This window comes from Perca fluviatilis, chromosome 17, assembly GCF_010015445.1.
Source record: "Perca fluviatilis chromosome 17, GENO_Pfluv_1.0, whole genome shotgun sequence".
NCBI classification, from domain to species: domain Eukaryota; kingdom Metazoa; phylum Chordata; class Actinopteri; order Perciformes; family Percidae; genus Perca; species Perca fluviatilis.
Genome location: NC_053128.1, coordinates 30,608,219 through 30,629,883, shown reverse-complemented (window position 1 = coordinate 30,629,883; position 21,665 = coordinate 30,608,219). Strand labels below are relative to the sequence as shown.

Genomic DNA, 21,665 nt, shown 5'->3' with positions numbered 1-21,665 from the left:
GCTATTATTATTATTATTATTATTATTATTATTATTATTATTATTATTATTATTATATAGTTTTTAGTAAAGCCTCTGCCCGGTTAAATTTTTCCCGCGAAGTCACAGAATGATTTACGGCAGGTAGACGGTGCTACAGTCCCATAGTCTGATGGGTCACAGATTTCTTTGTAACACCAGAAAAGCCTGTGTGCGTATCCAGCCAGAGGAGCCAGGTAAAAGGAAGCAGGAGATTTCTTTATATAGGCCTAATTGTATTTTAATGTTATTTTAGAAGTTATCTGCTGTAGTTATGGCTGATACTGGGGCAGGACCATCGCAGGAAAGAAGGAAATTGAACGAAGAACAACTAAAAGCTAAAAAGGGAAAGTGAAAGACGTGAGTCACACTCTGTCGGGCTATCAACAGATGGAGACAATTACGGGATTGTAAATGATTCAAAAATGTCCCCGAATTGGCCCTCAGGTATGTAATATGTCCATTTCATTCATAAAATAACTTCAGATTGCGCAATGTGGTTGTACGTCAATTCAATTAAATTTATATTTATAGTATCAAATCAAAACTAGAGTTATCTCGAGACACTTTACAGATAGAGTAGGTCTAGACCACACTCTATAAGTTCCAAAACCCCAACAATTACAGTAATTCCCCCAAGAGCAAGCATTAGCAGTGGCTGTAGCGACAGTGGCGAGGAGAAACTCCCTTTTAGGAAGAAACCTCGGCAGACCCAGACTCTTGGTAGGCGGTGTCTGACGGGGCCGGTTGGGGGGGTGATGAACAGTGGCGATAATAGTCACAATAAAGATAATGGAACAGTGACTTCGAGGTAGTCATGGAAGTAGCGGTCAGTAGCCGACATTAAATGACATCCCCCTTCCATTTAGCGCGTACGTTTTATTCCTTTTAGTGTTTGTGTTGACGTACTATTCTCTGTTCCCTTGTCCCCCTGTACTTGTGTAAAGCGTCATTGGGTTTCATATAATGCGCTATATTAATTCAGACATGTCTAAGTTGGCATATGTTACTTGTTTATTGAATTTGACTTATTAGCATATTTCTTTGACACTTTGGTTTATTTTTGATATGTCTGAAATAAATTTCTTCATTCATTCATTCATTAATGCTTTGGCTCGTGACACAGTGACAGTGATAACCGGTTTATCTCACGAGACATCCAAAGTAGGCTAAGTTACGCTGGAAATGCAACGATGCATCTGCAACGTATTCTCTTATTGTAAATGCATGATTTTCTGTTTGAGCAACATATTCATCGCGACTTTATGACCTCCCGGTAACGCTAACTCAGTAATCTACAGTGGGCAATACAGCACCGTAAAGAAAAGAGCTTTACCACAGCCGGTGTGGTAAAAACACTACCGCTATTGTCCAACGCGGGCTGCTGGAATCAACACAAACTGAAAGCTACATACAGCCACTTTAATGTGGCAATGTTTAATGTTTGTTTTTATGACTGTTTAAAGGAGAATTCTGGCTAAGGGAACTACCACACAGATCGACACTGCCAAGCCTCCCACTCACCAACGCCAGATCGATCACACACAAAATGGATGAGCTACAAATGCACACGGAACTGCTGCGTGAGGATTTTCACAGAAGCCTGGCTGAACACACTTATCACGGACGGCAGCTAGCAGCTAGCAGCTAACGGGCGAGCTAGCTACCTGCAGGATCGAGACAGGGCAGGTGAATTTAAACAACGTCTGAGTTGAAAACGCATCTTGTTGTCATGTAAGGGCCCTGTTCATGTTGCACAGACATTTTGATTGCATTTTGCGTCTGTTAAGAGGCACAAAGGCACTCTAAAACTTGCCCCGACAACTGCCGTTTTAGCTCAGTGGAAGCTCGTAGGCTTAGCTGCAGCTACTCCGTGTTGCCTGCACCGATTCAGGTCGGGCTTTTTTCTATCGAAAGTACTCGCATATTTATACCGATCAAGATTAACGTAAAAATTGGCCGGAATTCTCCTTTAAAAGCCCTTTTAGGGACGGGCATTGAAAATTAGCAATAGCTAAACAGTAAATGCTGTGATGCTTTACATTGGAGATTTGTTGCACAAATGTCTAAGGCTTAGCATCTGTTCCTATTTCAAATAAAAATGAAGAACCTGCAGATGAAACAAACACCCACAGACTCACACCTATAAATAGGGAGGGATATTTCACTTCATGCCATCTGTTATGTGTGCACACAACTGAAATAATCGTTATTATCCCAAAGGCAACAGGATATTAGCTGATTATAAATCAATAAAAGCTCACACACAGGGTGACCGTGTAAAGGCACAGCTGAATATGTTTAATATGGAGATATTAAAAGGGGGATTTTTTTTTTTACACATAAAAGGTTCTGTTTAGTCGTCACGAGGAGAACTTCTCAAGGTTTACAAAAACAGTTCCTCTGGAGGAGAGTTGTCTGAGAAAGTCCGAAGAAATAACCCTGACGATGCTAGGGCTTCTCGATTATGAAAAAAAAAATCATAATCACAATTACTTTGATCAAGTATTGAAATCGCAATTATTTAACAGGATGACTGGTTGACTTTTGGAAAGCTGTTGCATTTATTCAAGTTTAAAAACGGGGAAACAGTTAAACAAATCAACAGTGACAGCACCTTTTGTGACATTTCCCTTTTAATACGTTTAAAACGTTGTTTTCTTCATTCAGAACACGAGACAAGTTGTTCCCGATGACATTTGCTTTTGTGATCGCTAGGAGCCGAAATCGTAACCGCGATTCAAATTCTGATCAATTGCACAGCCCTAGATGATGTCATAGTGATGTCATCGGGGTTATCTCAGCCTGGGCTCTGAGAATTGGGTTGCGTCCGAAATCTCCTCCTCTGCACTACACACTCAACATGTACAGTATACGATCGTTCAGCGAACTTTTGTGTAAATAAACAGTAGTGGGTATCTTATTGGACGCACTCAGATGTCATTTTGCCCAATCCACCCTAGGTGGAGGGATAATATCTCCACCCCAGCCTGGGAACGCCTCGGGACACCCCAGTCAGAGCTGGCTAATGTGGCTCAGGAAAGGGAAGTTTGGGGTCCCCTGCTGGAGCTGCTGCACCCGTGACCCGTGGATGGATGGATGGATGGATTCTGATTCTGATGTGTATATATGTGTATGTAAGTTGGATTTAAAGACTTAAAGACTCTTAAAATTAAGACATAGTTTCCCACAAAGTAGAGTTTCTTTTGAGATCTCCAACTATGGGACATGTCTGCATGTATTTAAAAAAAAAGTTGTCAAAAAAAAAAAAAGGGGGGGACAAAAACGTCAAAAAAGTTGTAAAAAGCAACAAAAAAGTTAAAAAATAAATAAAAATAAAACATAAAAAAAGCTCAAAAAAAAAAGTATCCAAAAAAAACCTTGAAAAAAGCGACAAAAACTCAGAGAAAAGCAACAAAAACTTTGGAAAAAGCCCAGTTTTGATTATTGGGGGAGATGTAACCCCCCACCCCATCCCCCCTGTAAATTACACCTGTGAGGTATTGAAAGACCAAGCGATTTGTGAATATAAATATAGAGTATATAAATGTAGAGTATGCTAAGCCTTAGTACTCAGAATAACGCTGTGCATTAGGAGTACAGGTATGTGGACGCTTAGTCTCGATTTGCCAGAGGAGTAGCCAGACCCTCCTCCAAAGCACGCTGGAGGAGGGTCTGGCTACTCCACACAGCATTCTGGGATGGGAAGAAAACGTGCTCTGGTTCATCTGCCTTTCTTTAAACCAGTGTTTCTCAAATGGGGGTACGTGTCCCCCTAGGGGTACTTTGGAGGACTGCAGGGGGTACGTGAGATATTTAACAAAATGTTTGATAGTTACGAGGCTGTTGTCCAGAACATTGTTCCTCTTTATGGAGACTTTTAATTTTCCTACCAAAAATGTGACATTTGTGTCGCCTTCTTTGGACCTAATCTATCCTTCCTTCTACTGTCCTTCTACTTTTTACAAGTTTCTCGCTTTTTTCTTCTTTAACACTGTTTTTGATACTATTTTCAACATATTCTTGCCTTACTTCCTTCCTTCTTTCTACCGTCTTTCTCCAAGTTTTTGTCTTTTTTACAGTTTTTGTCTCTTTTTCTCATTAGCATTTAAATATTTTTTCAGTTCCAAGGCTGTTGTTTAGTAAATCTATCGCTGACAGCGCTGTACTGTTCCTGTTTATATAGACCTTTTTTTTTCTACCGAAAATGATTAGCGCTGGTCAGGGGGGTACTTGGCTTAAAGAAACCATTCAAAAGGGGAACATTACTGAAAAAAGTTTGAGAACCGCTGCTGTAAACCAATCAGAATGGCCTTGGGCGGCGCTAAGAGCCGGAGAAAAGCCGCAATCCCCGGAAGTGGAACGTCGAGGATATAGACTAGTGGAAGCTGAACCCTACAAAAGCACCCACATGCACATGCACACACACACACACACACACACACACACACACACACACACACACACACACACACACACACTTAATATTGAACATAACAGTTACCTGGTCTGTGCTTGGCGTGTCCGAAATATCATTCATGCTTCGGCTCTGGGCTTGATCTGCAAATGAAACACACACACACACACACACACACACACACACACACACACACACACACACACACACACACACACACACACACACACACACACACACTTGTATTTAACACACAATTTGCCATCCTAGGTTTAAAAAAACAAAACAAGTCTCTCAGTGAGTTCATTCTTTAATAGCCGAGTAAACAAATGCAAATTTCATTCAATTAAAAGGGTTATAAGTCTGCAATGTGTGCCAGAATTTCACCATGAAAAGTTGTTTCTGTGGGTGGGGAGGATTATATTTTAATGAGTCATTTCCCTTTTTTCTTTTTCCTTTTCTTTCTCAAAGCAGATTTGGGAACAAATGAAATTGAACAAAGAGAGAACAAGAACATACCACACAGAGCCTTTCCTAATCCTTTTCACCCAGTTAGATTCACGAAATAGATTAGCCGAGGTGCACACAATATGACCATGATCTCTAAAGTAAACGTACAATATGGCCAACACACTGTATTCATAGTGAGTAGTTACACACACTAAGCAATCGCAAGCGTTGAAATCATGCAGAAGCAGGGAGTTAGCTGGGATCAGTTATGTAAAAAAGATTTTAATAAAGAATAAGCAGAAAAGTTAAGGAGAGTTTGAAATTTAGGTCAACAGCTGCAAATGTTGAGTGTGTATCGGTGGTGGAAGAAGCACTCAATAGGACAACGTTAAAGTGCACATATTATGAAAAAAACACTTTTTCTAGGATTTGGGGTGTTATTTTGTGTCTCTGTTGCTTCCACACGCATACAAACTTTGAAAAAAAAATCCATCCATGGTGTTCTGAGTGAGATCTGGTTTCTGAATGTGTCCTGCCTTCAGTCTCCTGGTGAGCTGGTCAAAATCTGCACGGCTTTCTACGTCACTAGCCGAGACGAGCTGGCTAACCGCAACCGTTAGCATGCTAACGCTAGCATGCTACCTCGTTCTCAATAGCAAAGCACTGCTACAACACACACAAGTTCACCATAATCTACAAAAGAACTACTTCCATGTGTGCCCTGGTTTAGAAGAAGTCTCCCAGCTGATCCTGCCTTGGAACTGACTGAAGTCGGAGAACAGCCTTTCTTTTACTGTCTATGGAGCTAGCTGACATGATCTACGACCTGAGCTACTGAGCATGTGCGAGTGCAATCAAAGATAGTACAGAAGAAGAGATGTCTCACCTGTAGTTAAAACAGAGACCTGAACAAAGGGTGAAAAGAGGAGCTGCAGCAATGTGCAGTACAACAAAAATATGGTGTTTTTTGAAAATTAAACCATGTAAACCTATTCTGGTATAACCTTAAAATACAATTATGAACCTGAAAATGAGCAGAATATGAGCGCTTTAAAATACTCTATTAGAATAAAAAGTCCTGCACTCGAAATCCTTAAAAGTTACATTTACATGCAATGTTTCTTGCCAAAACACATTGGGAGTGTCATAAAAGCCCACAAAAAAAATGTGTTGACTGCTTTATTTTCTTCTTTTAAAAAGGTCCAGTGTGTGGGAATTTCTCCCGTCTAGCGTTGAGATCATATATCGCAATCAACTCTCTCTCGCCACGCAGTTCAAAGTAAGGATTACAGCTACGAAGAAAGCCGGTCTCTTGCTCTTTTCAATCTCCTTTTTCTTTTTCTGGGTGAAGAAGAAGAAGACTCGGATTTTGAATACGTGTGGTCCTCCATGTTTCCTTCTTCAAACTTGCCACCGGGGCCGGGAAGCTACGATACCCGTTAGCATCGTTAGCAGCAGCTGAGAGTTCATCATGTGACAGAGAAAACGTGAAAGGCGGAGCAGTATGTCCTGTATGTCCCTTACTGGCTAACGTATTTCAAGATGAATATGAATATGGAGCGTCTACCCCAGTTCATGCGAATGCAAATGTTACATTTCAAGCCAAAAGGAATACTTGGAATTGATGGTGGAGGTAAATATTCATGAAAAAGGACAAGTTGGATAATGAGCAACTAAACGCGTTACACACTGGGACTTTGTGTGTAACTTTTTCTTCACTGCCTTTGTCGGGTTACGTTTGAATTGTCGGTGTGTGTGTGTGTGTGTGTGTGTGTGTCTGTGTGTCTGTGTGTGTGTGTGTGTGTGTGTGTGTTTGTGTGGTGCGTTCAGACTCACGCAGGCGGCTAAGGCTGCTCGACTGCCGAGTGTGTAGGTCTTCTGTGGAGCGGTGGATCCCAGAAGCTGAATTAGTGCTAGATTTCAGATTAACCTGAGGACTGCGGTCTGACAGAGCAGCAGCAGCAGCAGCAGATGTGAAAACGATGAGCACAGAAGAGGTGATTTTTTACGAGCAAAAGGTGTAACAGGTGGTGATCATCGGGGGCAGAAGACAAAAGGAAGCATTGGGATTTGATTAGAAAGTTAAGATTGCTTTCGGTGATCGGTGGTTGGAAAGCAAACACAGACGGCGCACAAACTCACTGGGTGCAGCGCCGGAGGACTTCCCGATGTCGGCCAGCGAGCGGTGGATCGGTTTCTTGGTCTGGTGGCGGTGCTTCCGGAGCAACACGAAGCTGATCTTCTCCTTCAGATCCGGAGGAATGAGACCATCGGCTATCTGCCGATCCACGATCTCATCTGGAATCAGAGTTCAGAGCCCGGTTGGATTCACATGAACACATAAAGGGGATTCTGCATGGATGGAACTAGGGCTGCACTATATGAGGAAAATATGGGATAACGTTGTTGAATATAATAATTAGAGATGGTCCGATACCGATACTGCCTAAAATGCTGGTATCGGTATCGGGAAGTACTGGAGTTTATGCACCGATCCGATACCATCTAATAAAGCCCTGAAGAAAATCTACGTTAAAGTAGTTTATTCATGTTATTTTTCCGTTATAACTGACTGTCATTGTTTGAGTTTGTTCATGTTTCACAAAGAGTTTAACCTGAGCCAGACCGACAACAGAGATAGAAATCATATCACATCCATACAGAGATAGTAGTATACAGCTGTTATACATCATATCACATCCATACAGAGATAGTAGTATACAGCTGTTATACATCATATCACATCCATACAGAGATAGTAGTATACAGCTGTTATACATCATATCACATCCATACAGGGATAGTAGTATACAGCTGTTATACATCATATCACATCCATACAGGGATAGTAGTATACAGCTGTTATACATCATATCACATCCATACAGGATAGTAGTATACAGCTGTTATACATCATATCACATCCATACACGGATAGTAGTATACAGCTGTTATACATCATATCACATCCATACAGGGATAGTAGTATACAGCTGTTATACATCATATCACATCCATACAGAGATAGTAGTATACAGCTGGTATACATCATATCACATCCATACAGGGATAGTAGTATACAGCTGTTATACATCATATCACATCCATACAGGGATAGTAGTATACAGCTGTTATACATCATATCACATCCATACAGAGATAGTAGTATACAGCTGTTATACATCATATCACATCCATACAGAGATAGTAGTATACAGCTGTTATACATCATATCACATCCATACAGGGATAGTAGATACAGCTGTTATACATCATATCACATCCATACAGGGATAGTAGTATACAGCTGTTATACATCATATCACATCCATACAGGGATAGTAGTATACAGCTGTTATACATCATATCACATCCATACAGAGATAGTAGTATACAGCTGTTATATATCATATCACATCCATACAGAGATAGTAGTATACAGCTGTTATACATCATATCACATCCATACAGGGATAGTAGTATACAGCTGTTATACATCATATCACATCCATACAGGGATAGTAGTATACAGCTGTTATACATCATATCACATCCATACAGAGATAGTAGTATACAGCTGTTATACATCATATCACATCCATACAGAGATAGTAGTATACAGCTGTTATACATCATATCACATCCATACAGAGATAGTAGTATACAGCTGTTATACATCATATCACATCCATACAGAGATAGTAGTATACAGCTGTTATACATCATATCACATCCATACAGAGATAGTAGTATACAGCTGTTATACATCATATCACATCCATACAGGGATAGTAGTATACAGCTGTTATACATCATATCACATCCATACAGGGATAGTAGTATACAGCTGTTATACATCATATCACATCCATACAGGGGTAGTAGTATACAGCTGTTATACATCATATCACATCCATACAGAGATAGTAGTATACAGCTGTTATATATCATATCACATCCATACAGAGATAGTAGTATACAGCTGTTATACATCATATCACATCCATACAGAGATAGTAGTATACAGCTGTTATACATCATATCACATCCATACAGAGATAGTAGTATACAGCTGTTATACATCATATCACATCCATACAGAGATAGTAGTATACAGCTGTTATACATCATATCACATCCATACAGAGATAGTAGTATACAGCTGTTATACATCATATCACATCCATACAGAGATAGTAGTATACAGCTGTTATACATCATATCACATCCATACAGAGATAGTAGTATACAGCTGTTATACATCATATCACATCCATACAGAGATAGTAGTATACAGCTGTTATACATCATATCACATCCATACAGAGATAGTAGTATACAGCTGTTATACATCATATCACATCCATACAGGGATAGTAGTATACAGCTGTTATACATCATATCACATCCATACAGGGATAGTAGTATACAGCTGTTATACATCATATCACATCCATACAGAGATAGTAGTATACAGCTGTTAAAACATAATAAAATATATGACACACTGGTATCGGATCGGTACTCGGCATTGGCCGATACGCAAGTTCAGGTTTCAGAATCTGGAAGCAAAAAATGGTATCGGGCCATCTCTAATAATAATAATAATAATAATAATAATAATAATAAGTTTATTTGATATAGCACCTTTTACAGACAAAGTCACAAAGTGCTTCACATGGTAAACATTTGTAAAAATACAGCAGGAGCTATACTCCTGCAGAGCTATCTGCTGTCAGCAGTTTATGAAGCAAATTTGGAGCACATTTCTAATATGCCATACATTTTCATAAAACTGCCTATATTTGACATCTACACAGTTAATTTCTCGCCTAAAACATTCTCAGAAGTGAATTTAATAATGAAATAGCAGACGGAATTTGTAAAAAAATGGTTGTTAGCGTTTGTGTTTGCCTGTGCTTGTGATTGAATGCCGAAATGAATGCTGGGAATCCTGGGGCTGCGAAGGATACAACAGTTCAGTGTTCCCCACAGATTAGAAAGCAATTTGTGGTGGCGGGCTCGATGGTGTTTTAAGCCTCCAACGTCGCCTTACAGGCAGCTTACTCTCACCTTAACCCTCACTCAGTCCTTGCAGAAAAATGCAGAGGTTTTTTTGTGATTGTTGTGGGCAAAAAATCCTTCATTATTCGGCACGTTTTCTTAAAAAATGTGATGGAATATGCTATATGATATTTATGCAATTTTATGCGATGAAATTGCGGGAACTTGCAAAAACTGCAGTTTGATGAAAAAGAGAAAAAAAAATGCGGCCCCCGCATAAATATGCAGACTTTGGCTGATTATGCGTTGAAATATGCGATCGCATAATCACGTTTTTCTGGAGGGACTGATAACTATAACCAATGCTGCGCTGCCTGGAAGGCGACGATGGGGGCTTAAAACACCAAACACCGCACGGTGGGAGGAGCTGTGCGTGTGTTTGTGTGTGTGTGTGTGTGTGTGTGTGTGTCTGTGTGAGCGAGACACAAGTGACAGAGAGACGGAGGACAGCAGGGAAAGGAAATGCAGAAGAACGTGTTTTAAATAGCATTTAAAGAAAAAATAATAATAACGAAACTCAATGTGCGGCAGCCGGTGTTGATATTGAGGCGCGCCGCCACACATTAGTCTCTGTGTGGGAAACACTGACAGCTGGGTCCTCCGAATTCTGTAAAAGGGGCTCGCATTTGTGGACCGCATTTGAAGGAGCACTTCGAAATTAAATGAAATGGGACAGCCTTCGTCGGTGTGACGCAATCGGTCTACGAATGCAACCATCCGAAGGCTGCAGCCCCTGAATTGGGACACAGCTTTAATGTAGGGCCCTGTGGAATCTGTCTTACAGTCCCTACAGAAAAATGCAAAGTCCAAAGTCCGCATATTTATGCGGGGCGCATTTTTTCAAATACGCCGCACTTTCGCCGCATAAATTGCTGATTTCCACGCAAAATATGCGTGGAAATCACTTTTTTTCTCTTTTTCATCAAACCACAGTTTTTTGCAAGTTCCCGCAATTTCATCGCATAAAATTGCATAAATATCATATAGCATATTCCATCAGCATTTTTTAAGAAAACGTGCCGCATAATGAAGGACTTTTTGCCCCGCAACAATCACAAAAAAACTCTGCATCTTTCTGGAAGGACTGGTCTTATAGCTTCTTCAAACTCTAAATTTTGAGAGTCCTTCCATGATTCCGTTATCACAGAAACTCTAGGGCCATCCTTGTAAAAAAATAAATAAAAGAATACAGTTGTCTTAACAAGTTTTTTTTTGGGGGTTCAGCGGGACTCACCCACGATCTGAGGCAGTGAGTAGCCCTCCAGGTCGAGCAGGATGCTTCCTGTCTGCAGACAGGTCCGCAGCTCAAACAGGCTGTGGAGGGTCAGCGTGGACACATGGGGCTTGCTCCATCTCTCTCCGCCCTCCTCCACCTTCTCCTCAAACTTCACCCACCTGCAGAGACAGGGGGAAAGTTGCTTGGCTCTAGGGCTGGCTATCGTTCAAACATTTTCAATACAAATACCGTGACTTCTATTACCGGTTCCTAAACGATACTTTTTTTCCAATACCAATTTAATGAAATAAGAATAAATTACGACAAATCCTTTGATTTATATTTCAACTCCGACTGCGTGAGCCCCGTCTCTCTCTGTGTAACGTAGAGTTTTTCCAGCGTGTCTCTACGACGTGTAACATTAGACAGCCAATCACAGACATTATTAGATCTTGGTATAGGCATGCTGTGTGCTGATTGGCTCACTGACGCTGATGAGATTTACTCCTTAGGGGAATTGAAATTGGGTATTGTATGGTATTTTCGATACTGGATACTTCAGAGGCAATTCGGTCGGTGCCTAAAAAGTATTGAATTCGGTACCCAGCTCTACTTGGCTCTGGAATTCAGTCAAAGAAGTGATATGTGTTTTTCAAATTTTTAAAGAGAGATGAAACGATTGATTTGTTCATCGTTAAGGTGTTGGGATGATACCGACCAAGTTTGAAGTCCATCGGTTGAAATCTCTAGGAGGAGTTCGTTAAAGTATAGCACCTTGACTTTTAGGCCTACTTCCTGTTGCCACTAGGGGGCGCTATGACTTTACGTAAATATTGGCCTTTATTTGTCCTGAGGGTTGGACTCTTATGAATCATGAAAAGTTTCGAGCCAGTTGGACAAAGTACACTCGAGTTACACCCACTTCCTGTTTCGGCGGCAAAACGCACAAAATGGCCGCCCCGCCGCGGCCACGACCTATGACGAAAAGTTTTTCTTTTAACAACTTTTCATCTTTAACATCTTAAGATGGCACAGACCGAGTTTGAAGTTGATCGGATGAAATAGTTACTTTAGTTACTCCGCTACATTCATCTGTTCCAGCTTTAGTTACTAGTTACTTTAGTTACTCCGCTACATTCATCTGTTACAGCTTTAGTTACTAGTTACTTTAGATACTCCGCTACATTCATCTGTTCCAGCTTTAGTTACTAGTTACTTTAGTTACTCCGCTACATTCATCTGTTACAGCTTTAGTTACTAGTTACTTTAGTTACAGCTTTAGTTACTAGTTACTTTAGTTACTCCGCTACATTCATGTTCCAGCTTTAGTTACTAGTTACTTTAGTTACTCCGCTACATTCATCTGTTACAGCTTTAGTTACTAGTTACTTTAGTTCCAGCTTTAGTTACTAGTTACTTTAGTTACTCCGCTACATTCATCTGTTACAGCTTTAGTTACTAGTTACTTTAGTTACTCCGCTACATTCATCTGTTACAGCTTTAGTTACTAGTTACTTTAGTTACAGCTTTAGTTACTAGTTACTTTAGTTACTCCGCTACATTCATGTTACAGCTTTAGTTACTAGTTACTTTAGTTACTCCACTACATTCATCTGTTACAGCTTTAGTTACTAGTTACTTTAGTTACTCCGCTGCATTCATCTGTTACAGCTTTAGTTACTAGTTACTTTAGTTACTCCGCTACATTCATGTTACAGCTTTAGTTACTAGTTACTTTAGTTACTCCACTACATTCATCTGTTACAGCTTTAGTTACTAGTTACTTTAGTTACTCCACTACATTCATCTGTTATAGCTTTAGTTACTAGTTACTTTAGTTACTAGTTAATTTAGTTACTCCGCTACATTCACCTGTTACAGCGCTTTAGTTACTAGTTACTTTAGTTACTCCGCTACATTCATGTTACAGCTTTAGTTACTAGTTACTTTAGTTACTCCAGCTACATTCATCTGTTACAGCTTTAGTTACTAGTTACTTTAGTTACTCCGCTACATTCATCTGTTACAGCTTTAGTTACTAGTTACTTTAGTTACTCCGCTACATTCATCTGTTACAGCTTTAGTTACTAGTTACTTTAGTTACAGCTTTAGTTACTAGTTACTTTAGTTACTCCGCTACATTCATGTTACAGCTTTAGTTACTAGTTACTTTAGTTACTCCACTACATTCATCTGTTACAGCTTTAGTTACTAGTTACTTTAGTTACTCCACTACATTCATCTGTTATAGCTTTAGTTACTAGTTACTTTAGTTACTAGTTAATTTAGTTACTCCGCTACATTCACCTGTTACAGCTTTAGTTACTAGTTACTTTAGTTACTCCGCTACATTCATGTTACAGCTTTAGTTACTAGTTACTTTAGTTACTCCACTACATTCATCTGTTATAGCTTTAGTTACTAGTTACTTTAGTTACTAGTTAATTTAGTTACTCCGCTACATTCACCTGTTACAGCTTTAGTTACTAGTTACTTTAGTTACTCCGCTACATTCACCTGTTACAGCTTTAGTTACTAGTTACTCCACTACATTCACCTGTTACAGCTTTAGCTACCAGTTACTTTAGTTACAGCTTTAGTTACTAGTTAATTGAGTTACTCCACTACATTCACCTGTTACAGCTTTAGTTACTAGTTACTCCACTACATTCATCTGTTATAGCTTTAGCTACTAGTTACTTTAGTTACAGCTTTAGTTACTAGTTACTTGAGTTACTCCACTACATTCACCTGTTACAGCTTTAGTTACTAGTTACTTTAGTTACTCTGCTACATTCACCTGTTACAGCTTTAGTTACTAGTTACTTGAGTTACTCCACTACATTCACCTGTTACAGCTTTAGTTACTAGTTACTTTAGTTACTCCACTACATTCACCTGTTACAGCTTTAGTTACTAGTTACTTTAGTTACTCCACTACATTCACCTGTTACAGCTTTAGTTACTAGTTACTTGAGTTACTCCGCTACATTCATCTGTTACAGCTTTAGTTACTAGTTACTTGAGTTACTCCACTACATTCACCTGTTACAGCTTTAGTTACTAGTTACTTGAGTTACTCCACTACATTCATCTGTTACAGCTTTAGTTACTAGTTACTTTAGTTACCCCGCTACATTCACCTGTTACAGCTTTAGTTACTAGTTACTTTAGTTACTCCACTACATTCACCTGTTACAGCTTTAGTTACTAGTTACTTGAGTTACTCCACTACATTCACCTGTTACAGCTTTAGTTACTAGTTACTTTAGTTACTCCACTACATTCACCTGTTACAGCTTTAGTTACTAGTTACTTTACAAATGAAGATTTTTGCTACAACGACTACAAGTCCAGCTGAGATGATGAGACCATTAAACACACAGCTGGTTGGATCCTTTAGCTATCCCAGCTTCCTACATACTGTTAGTTTAGTTAAGTTACTTTAGTATAGTGTGTGTGTGTGTGTGTGTGTGTTGTGTGTGTGTGTGAGTGTGTGTGTGTGTGTGTGTGTGTGTGTACCTGGCAGACTCTTTCCACTCGATTTCGCCGCCCTCGTTCTGCAGCGTGTCCATCTCGGTGAATATCGTGGGCGTCGGGGTGTTGTCATCCTCCCCCAGGATGTGGCGCAGCCGCTCTGCTGCAGGGGACACTGAAGACAAAGGGGACCGAGTCAGTTCCACATTCACCGGGACTGGTTCTTAGAGGCCGAGGCCGATACCAATACCGATTAGTAACGGTTAATGTAACCGATAACCGGGACTGGTTCTTAGAGGCCGAGGCCGATACCAATACCAATTAGTAACGGTTAATGTAACCGATAACCGGGACTGGTTCTTAGAGGCCGAGGCCGATACCGATTAGTAACGGTTAATGAAACCGATAACCGGGACTGGTTCTTAGAGGCCGAGGCCGATACCAATACCAATTAGTAACGGTTAATGTAACCGATAACCGGGACTGGTTCTTAGAGGCCGAGGCCGATACCAATACCAATTAGTAACGGTTAATGTAACCGATAACCGGGACTGGTTCTTAGAGGCCGAGGCCGATACCGATTAGTAACGGTTAATGTAACCGATAACCGGGACTGGTTCTTAGAGGCCGAGGCCGATACCGATACCGATTAGTAACGGTTAATGAAACCGATAACCGGTACTGAATGAAGATTTTGGAATGTTACAAACTCCAACACAAAACTTGGTTTTGTGTTTGTTGTGTGTGTGTGTGTGTGTGTGTCTGTGTGTGTGCGTGTCAGGGCGAGAATTTGTGTGGGTTTGTGTGTGTGTGTGTGTGTGTGTGTCAGGGTGAAAATGTGTGTGTGTGTGTGTGCGCGTCTGTGTGCATGTGTGTGTACGTGGCATGTGTGTGTGTGTGTGCGCGTGCGTGCGTGCCTTAAGGCGAGTATGTGTGTGTGTGTATCAGGGTGAAAATATGTGTGTGTGTGTGTGTATCAGGGTGAAAATATGTGTGTGTGTGTGTGTGTGTGTGTGTGTGTGTGTGTGTGTTGTGTGTGTCTGTGTGTCTGTGTGCATGTATGTGTGTGTGTGTTAGGTGAAATGTTGTGTGTGTGTGGGTCTGTGTGCATGTGTGTGTGTGTGCTCGTCGTATGCGGCGCGTCTTTAAGGCGAAAATATGTGTGTGTGTCAGGGTGAAAATATGTGTGTGTGTCTGTGTGTGTCTGTGTGCATGTGTGCGTGTGTGTGTGCGTTTCAGGGCTTGGTGAATTTGGGGTTTGTGTGTGTGTGTCAGGGTGAAAATGTGTGTGTGTGTGTAAGTGTTGTGTGTGTTGAAAATGTGTGTGTGTGTGTGTGTGCGTCGCGTGCGTGTGCCTTTAAGGCGAGTATGTGTGTGTGTGTCAGGGTGAAAATATGTGTGTGTGTGTGTGTGTGTGCATCTGTTTGTTTTGTGTGTGTGTGTGTGTGTGCGTGCGTCTCTGTGTGCGTAGGTAAAGCGTGCGTGTGTTTGGCGTGTATGTGTGTGCGTGCCTTTTCGTGCGTGTCTTTGTGTTTGCATGTGTGTGTGTGCGTGCGTGCGTTTGCGTGCGTGCGTGTTTGGTGTGTGTGTGTGTGTGTGTGTGTGTGTGTGTGTGTGTGTGTGTGTGTGTGTGTGTGCGTGTGTGTGTATGTGTGTGTGTTAAATGCTTTAAGCATTATTTAATGAATTTAAAAGGTTCAACATAACAGCCAATGAAAGAGTCAGAGAGTGTTGTGGGCGGGACATTAAAAGCTGCTCCATGCATCTTGTGTTCAGTGTTCACTGTGATTTCTGCCAGAATCTGTACCAAACAAAGATGGTTTCTGTAGTCTGGAGGTCAGGATTTGTAGGCCAGGATGTCTCTGCAGCACCACAACACTTTATTTTAGAACGGTTTGACACGTTTTGCCTTTAACAAATATTCTGCCCCCCCCCTGTGATTTGGACACTGCTCTAGTCCATATTGCGATTTCGATAAAATTGCGATTCATTGTGCAGTCCTAGTTTAAAATGTGACAAAAGTTGTTTGTTGGATTAAATGATTGTGAAGAATGTGTCTCAACACACCCCTGGAGAAGTATTTTAGTCAGCCAGACATTAGACACAGCCCTGTCCCATTCTAAACCATCCCCGTTCCTCTTCTCTAACGACCATCTGGTATCCGACCAGCACCTTTCTGTTTCTAATTCCACTCCGACAGATCAATCCTCATTAACATCCGGGCCTGGAGGCGCTGCTCCCTCGCATGCATCCTCAACCACCACAGTGTGTCTGTGTGCGTGTGTGTGTGTGCGCGTGTGTCTGTGTGTCAGAGCGAGAATGTGTGTCTGTGTGTGTGTCTGTGTGCGCGTGTGTGTGTCTGTGTCTGTGTGTGTGTGTGTCAGGGCAAGAGAGTGCGTGTGTGTGTTTGTGTGTGTGTGTCAGAGCGAGAATATATATGTGTGTGTGTGTGTGTGTGTGTGTGCGTGTCAGGGCGAGAATATGTGTGTGTGTGTGTGTGTGTGTCAGAGCGAGAATATGTGTGTGTGTGTGTGCGCGTGTGTGTCTGTGTCTGTATGCGTGTGTGTCTGTGTGTGTGTCTGTGTCTGTATGCGTGTGTGTCTGTGTGTCTGTGTGTGTGTGTCAGGGCAAGAGAGTGCGTGCGTGTGTGTTTGTGTGTGTTTCAGGGTGAAAATATATATGTGTGTGTTTGTGTCAGAGCGAGAATATGTGTGTGTGTGTGTGTGTGTGTGTGTGTCTGTGTGCGTGTGAGCGTGTCAGGAATATGTGTGTGTGTGTGTGTGTGTGTGTGTGTGTGTGTGTGTGTGTCAGGGCAAGAGAGTCGCGTGCGCGGGTGTTTGTGTGTGTTTCAGGGTGAAAATATATATGTGTGTGTTTGTGTCAGAGCCGAGAATATGTGTGTGTGTGTGTGTGTGTGTCTGTGTGTGTGTTGCGTGTAGGGCGGTGAATATGTGTGTGTGTGTGTGTGTGTGTGTGTGTGTGTGTGTGTGTGTGTGTGTGTGTGTGTGTCAGACCGAGAATATGTGTGTGTGTGTGTGTCTGTGTGCGTGTGTGTCAGAGCCGGTGAATGTGTGTGTGTGTGTGTCTGTGTGCGGTGTGTGTGTCAGAGCGAGAAATATATGTGTGTGTGTGTGTGTGTGTGTTTATGCATGTTTCGTGTATGTGTGTGTACGTTTATGTATGTGTTGTTGTTTGGCGTATGTGTGTGTGTGTGTGTGTGTGTCTGTGTGTGTTTTTTTTTTTTTTTTTTTTTTTTTTTTTTTTTGTTTTTTTTTTTTTTTTGCGTGCGTGTGCCACTGGCCTCCGTTTGTACCTCCTTGTGATCCAAAAGCTACGGAAAAAAAAAGCCGATAAACCGATGAACTCACAGATGTGACCAGTTCCAGGTCCTAGCGTCACGCTGGAGTCCCGAGCCTGGTGTGAGACCGTGACGTTCACACGGCCTCGATCAACACCGTGATGCACGCTCGGGGAGGGAACAATTATGCAATCGGAGTTAACTATAGCACGCTGAAGAACTGTAATACAATACAATGTTCCACAAACACTTTCCATTACTAGCTCAGCTCGGTCACATACGCTCACGTCACCTTAGGAGAGCTGTTTATCGAGTCATCTTTATTTCTATAAGCACATTTAAAGCAACAGAAGCTGCTCCACAGTGGTTCCCGGTCGAGACACATGGTTTAAGATCTGCCTCGATACAGGTAAACATTACCGAGAGAAAAAGGTATATGGGTCAAAGACGGATAAGCGTTGAGTGAAACGTCAAAAGAGATACCGAGTCACTTCCGCAACCAGAGCCGCTCAGAAAGTGCACGGTCACTGACTACGTTTACAAGCTGTCAATTTTCGGGTTATGGTCGGGTTAAGGTCACTATTCGGGTTTCTGAAACATTCGGAATAACCCGTTTACATGCGTGAGCAGAGAGAGTTACTCCTGTATACGCGGCATCTGTAATCAAATGGCGATATCCCGATGTAAACGGCGACGCACGGTTAGTGTCTGGACGTAGCCTACGGACAACCTTAAGACGCCATAACTTTTCGGTCCCCTTCTTATAAATCTCACTATCTCGGTACTTTCTGCCGTCAACAGAAGACATTATATTCATGGTTTTCACCACACTGATGAAGAAATTGGTTTCCTCCTCGCTCCAAAAGTGTGGTGCTGTGCTGCGTCTCGCCATGTTTACCTCTACTTCCTGTTTACTTCTGGTATACTGCGCGCAGGTTTTCTGCATTGACATATATATATATATATATATATATATATATATATAAAACTATATTATTATTGTATATAATTATTATTATAACTATGTTTTCTGGCGCATACAAGAAGTTCCTCTACTCAAAAGACCAAGACTCCTTGCGAATAGAACATGCGCAGAACACAAATCAATGTTCCTTGTGATGGGGATATGCCGATACGCGTTTACATGACCAAAATTTCGGGTTAGAAAAGGGGTAACCCAGGGATCATTTTCGGGTTTTTAAAAACAGGAATATGAGCATATTCGGGTTTTTGCCGGTGTTTACATGGCCGTGCGCGACCGTGTTATTGCTAATATTCTGGTTTTGAACGGGTTATTGGCTGCATGTAAACGTAGTCACTGTTGTGCTCTAACTTTCTTTAACTTTACAATTATATTTCTGTTGCAACTGGCAGCGATTGACACGTAACTTACTGCGATTTGTTACTCGTCAATTGCTGCCAGTTATCTATTTTGCATTTCACGATACACTCTAAGGAATAAATCCGTAAAATTAACAGAAAAAGTTCTGGCACCTCATTACCTGGACTTTGCCCCGCAATTAAAAAAAATTTAATTACGTTATGTAGCTACAGTTAAAATACAGAATATTTTCTGTTAGGCCGAATACAATTCTGCTCAGTTAGTAAACTTCTGAAAACGTAAAAAAAAAACAAAAAAAACACACACCGGGCAGCGTAGCGCAGCTATTTTTTTATTTCAGCGCCCATGTTATCCAATCTGTCCGTTTAGATTGGGCAGTGGTGGCCTAAAGGTTAGAGAAGCGAGCTGTTGACCGGGAGGTCGTCGGTTCAATCCCCCTGACCAAGAGGATAAAATCTGGGTGGGGGGAAAGTCAAAGAGCAGCGCTTGTCCCTCCCTCATCACCACCACTGAGGTGCCCTTGAGCAAGGCCCTTAACCTCCAACGGCTCCAGTGGAGCTGCTCAGCTCCCAGCAGATCAGACTGGGGTTGTACTAATATATATATATATATATATATATATATATATATATATATATATATATATATATTTATATATATATATATATTTTTTAATTTATTTTTTTACCATTAGATATATATATATATATTTTATATATATATATATTTTTTTTTATTAATTTTTTTTACCATTAGATATATATATATATATATATATATACACACTGTATCGTACTATATTGTACTATATCATTTCGTCGTCTCCTCTATTTCTTGCGCGCGAGCCGGAAGGTAATCACATACAGGAAGACCACGGTGCAGCCGGATACTTTACAAAAATAAAACACATTTCAAAATAAAACAACCAGGTTCGTGGTGATTTTGGCGGTCTTGACTTCTCGCAGCGAGACACATGAAGAGGGCACACGGAGAGAGAGAGACCGACAGACAGATGGAGAGAGAGAGTGACACACACACACACACACACACACACACACCACACAAACAAACACACACAAACAAATACGCACAGACACACACACACACACAGACACACACAAACAAACACACACACAGACACACACAAACAAATACGCCCCACACACACACACACACACACACACACACACACACACACACACACACAGACACACACAAACAAATACGCACAGACACACACACACACACACACACACACACACACACACACACACACACACACAGACACAAACACACACACACACAGACACACACAAACAAACACGGACACACACACACAGACACACACACACAAACACACACAAACACACACACAAACAAACAAACACACAATTATTAATAACAGTTTTCCCCACTCATCCTGTCTTTTTCTATCGGTGAGAGATAGAGAGAAAGAGAAAGAGAAAGAGAAAGAGAGAGAGATATATAGATAGATAGATAGATAGATAGATAGATATGCCGATACGCGTTTACATGACCAAAATTTCGGGTTAGAAAAGGGGTAACCCAGGGATCATTTTCGGGTTTTTAAAAACAGGAATATGAGCATATTCGGGTTTTTGCCGGTGTTTACATGGCCGTGCGCGACCGTGTTATTGCTAATATTCTGGTTTTGAACGGGTTATTGGCTGCATGTAAACGTAGTCACTGTTGTGCTCTAACTTTCTTTAACTTTACAATTATATTTCTGTTGCAACTGGCAGCGATTGACACGTAACTTACTGCGATTTGTTACTCGTCAATTGCTGCCAGTTATCTATTTTGCATTTCACGATACACTCTAAGGAATAAATCCGTAAAATTAACAGAAAAAGTTCTGGCACCTCATTACCTGGACTTTGCCCCGCAATTAAAAAAAATTTAATTACGTTATGTAGCTACAGTTAAAATACAGAATATTTTCTGTTAGGCCGAATACAATTCTGCTCAGTTAGTAAACTTCTGAAAACGTAAAAAAAAAACAAAAAAAACACACACCGGGCAGCGTAGCGCAGCTATTTTTTTATTTCAGCGCCCATGTTATCCAATCTGTCCGTTTAGATTGGGCAGTGGTGGCCTAAAGGTTAGAGAAGCGAGCTGTTGACCGGGAGGTCGTCGGTTCAATCCCCCTGACCAAGAGGATAAAATCTGGGTGGGGGGAAAGTCAAAGAGGCAGCTTGTCCCTCCCTCATCACCACCACTGAGGTGCCCTTGAGCAAGGCCCTTAACCTCCAACGGCTCCAGTGGAGCTGCTCGCGCCCAGCAGATCAGACTGGGGTTGTACTAATATATATATATATATATATATATATATATATATATATATATATATATATATTTATAT

At 41.1% G+C, this 21,665-nt stretch overlaps 1 protein-coding gene across 8 annotated transcripts in view; it reads right to left on the bottom strand.

Moving 5' to 3' along the window:
- slc4a5b (solute carrier family 4 member 5b) overlaps positions 1 to 21,665 on the bottom strand; it is a 96,068-nt gene that overhangs the window by 53,191 nt on the left and 21,212 nt on the right. For 6 of the 8 annotated variants that reach the window (XM_039779155.1, XM_039779149.1, XM_039779150.1 and 3 more), the window contains 5 exons: positions 14,688 to 14,817; positions 11,184 to 11,344; positions 7,028 to 7,183; positions 6,722 to 6,829; positions 4,523 to 4,578 (listed from right to left, as the gene is read on the bottom strand). In XM_039779155.1, the coding sequence (XP_039635089.1) occupies positions 4,523 to 4,578; positions 6,722 to 6,829; positions 7,028 to 7,183; positions 11,184 to 11,344; positions 14,688 to 14,817 (611 nt within the window). The remainder of the gene's footprint in view (positions 1 to 4,522; positions 4,579 to 6,721; positions 6,830 to 7,027; positions 7,184 to 11,183; positions 11,345 to 14,687; positions 14,818 to 21,665) is intronic. The other 2 variants (XM_039779153.1, XM_039779154.1) reach the window with 2 other exon arrangements.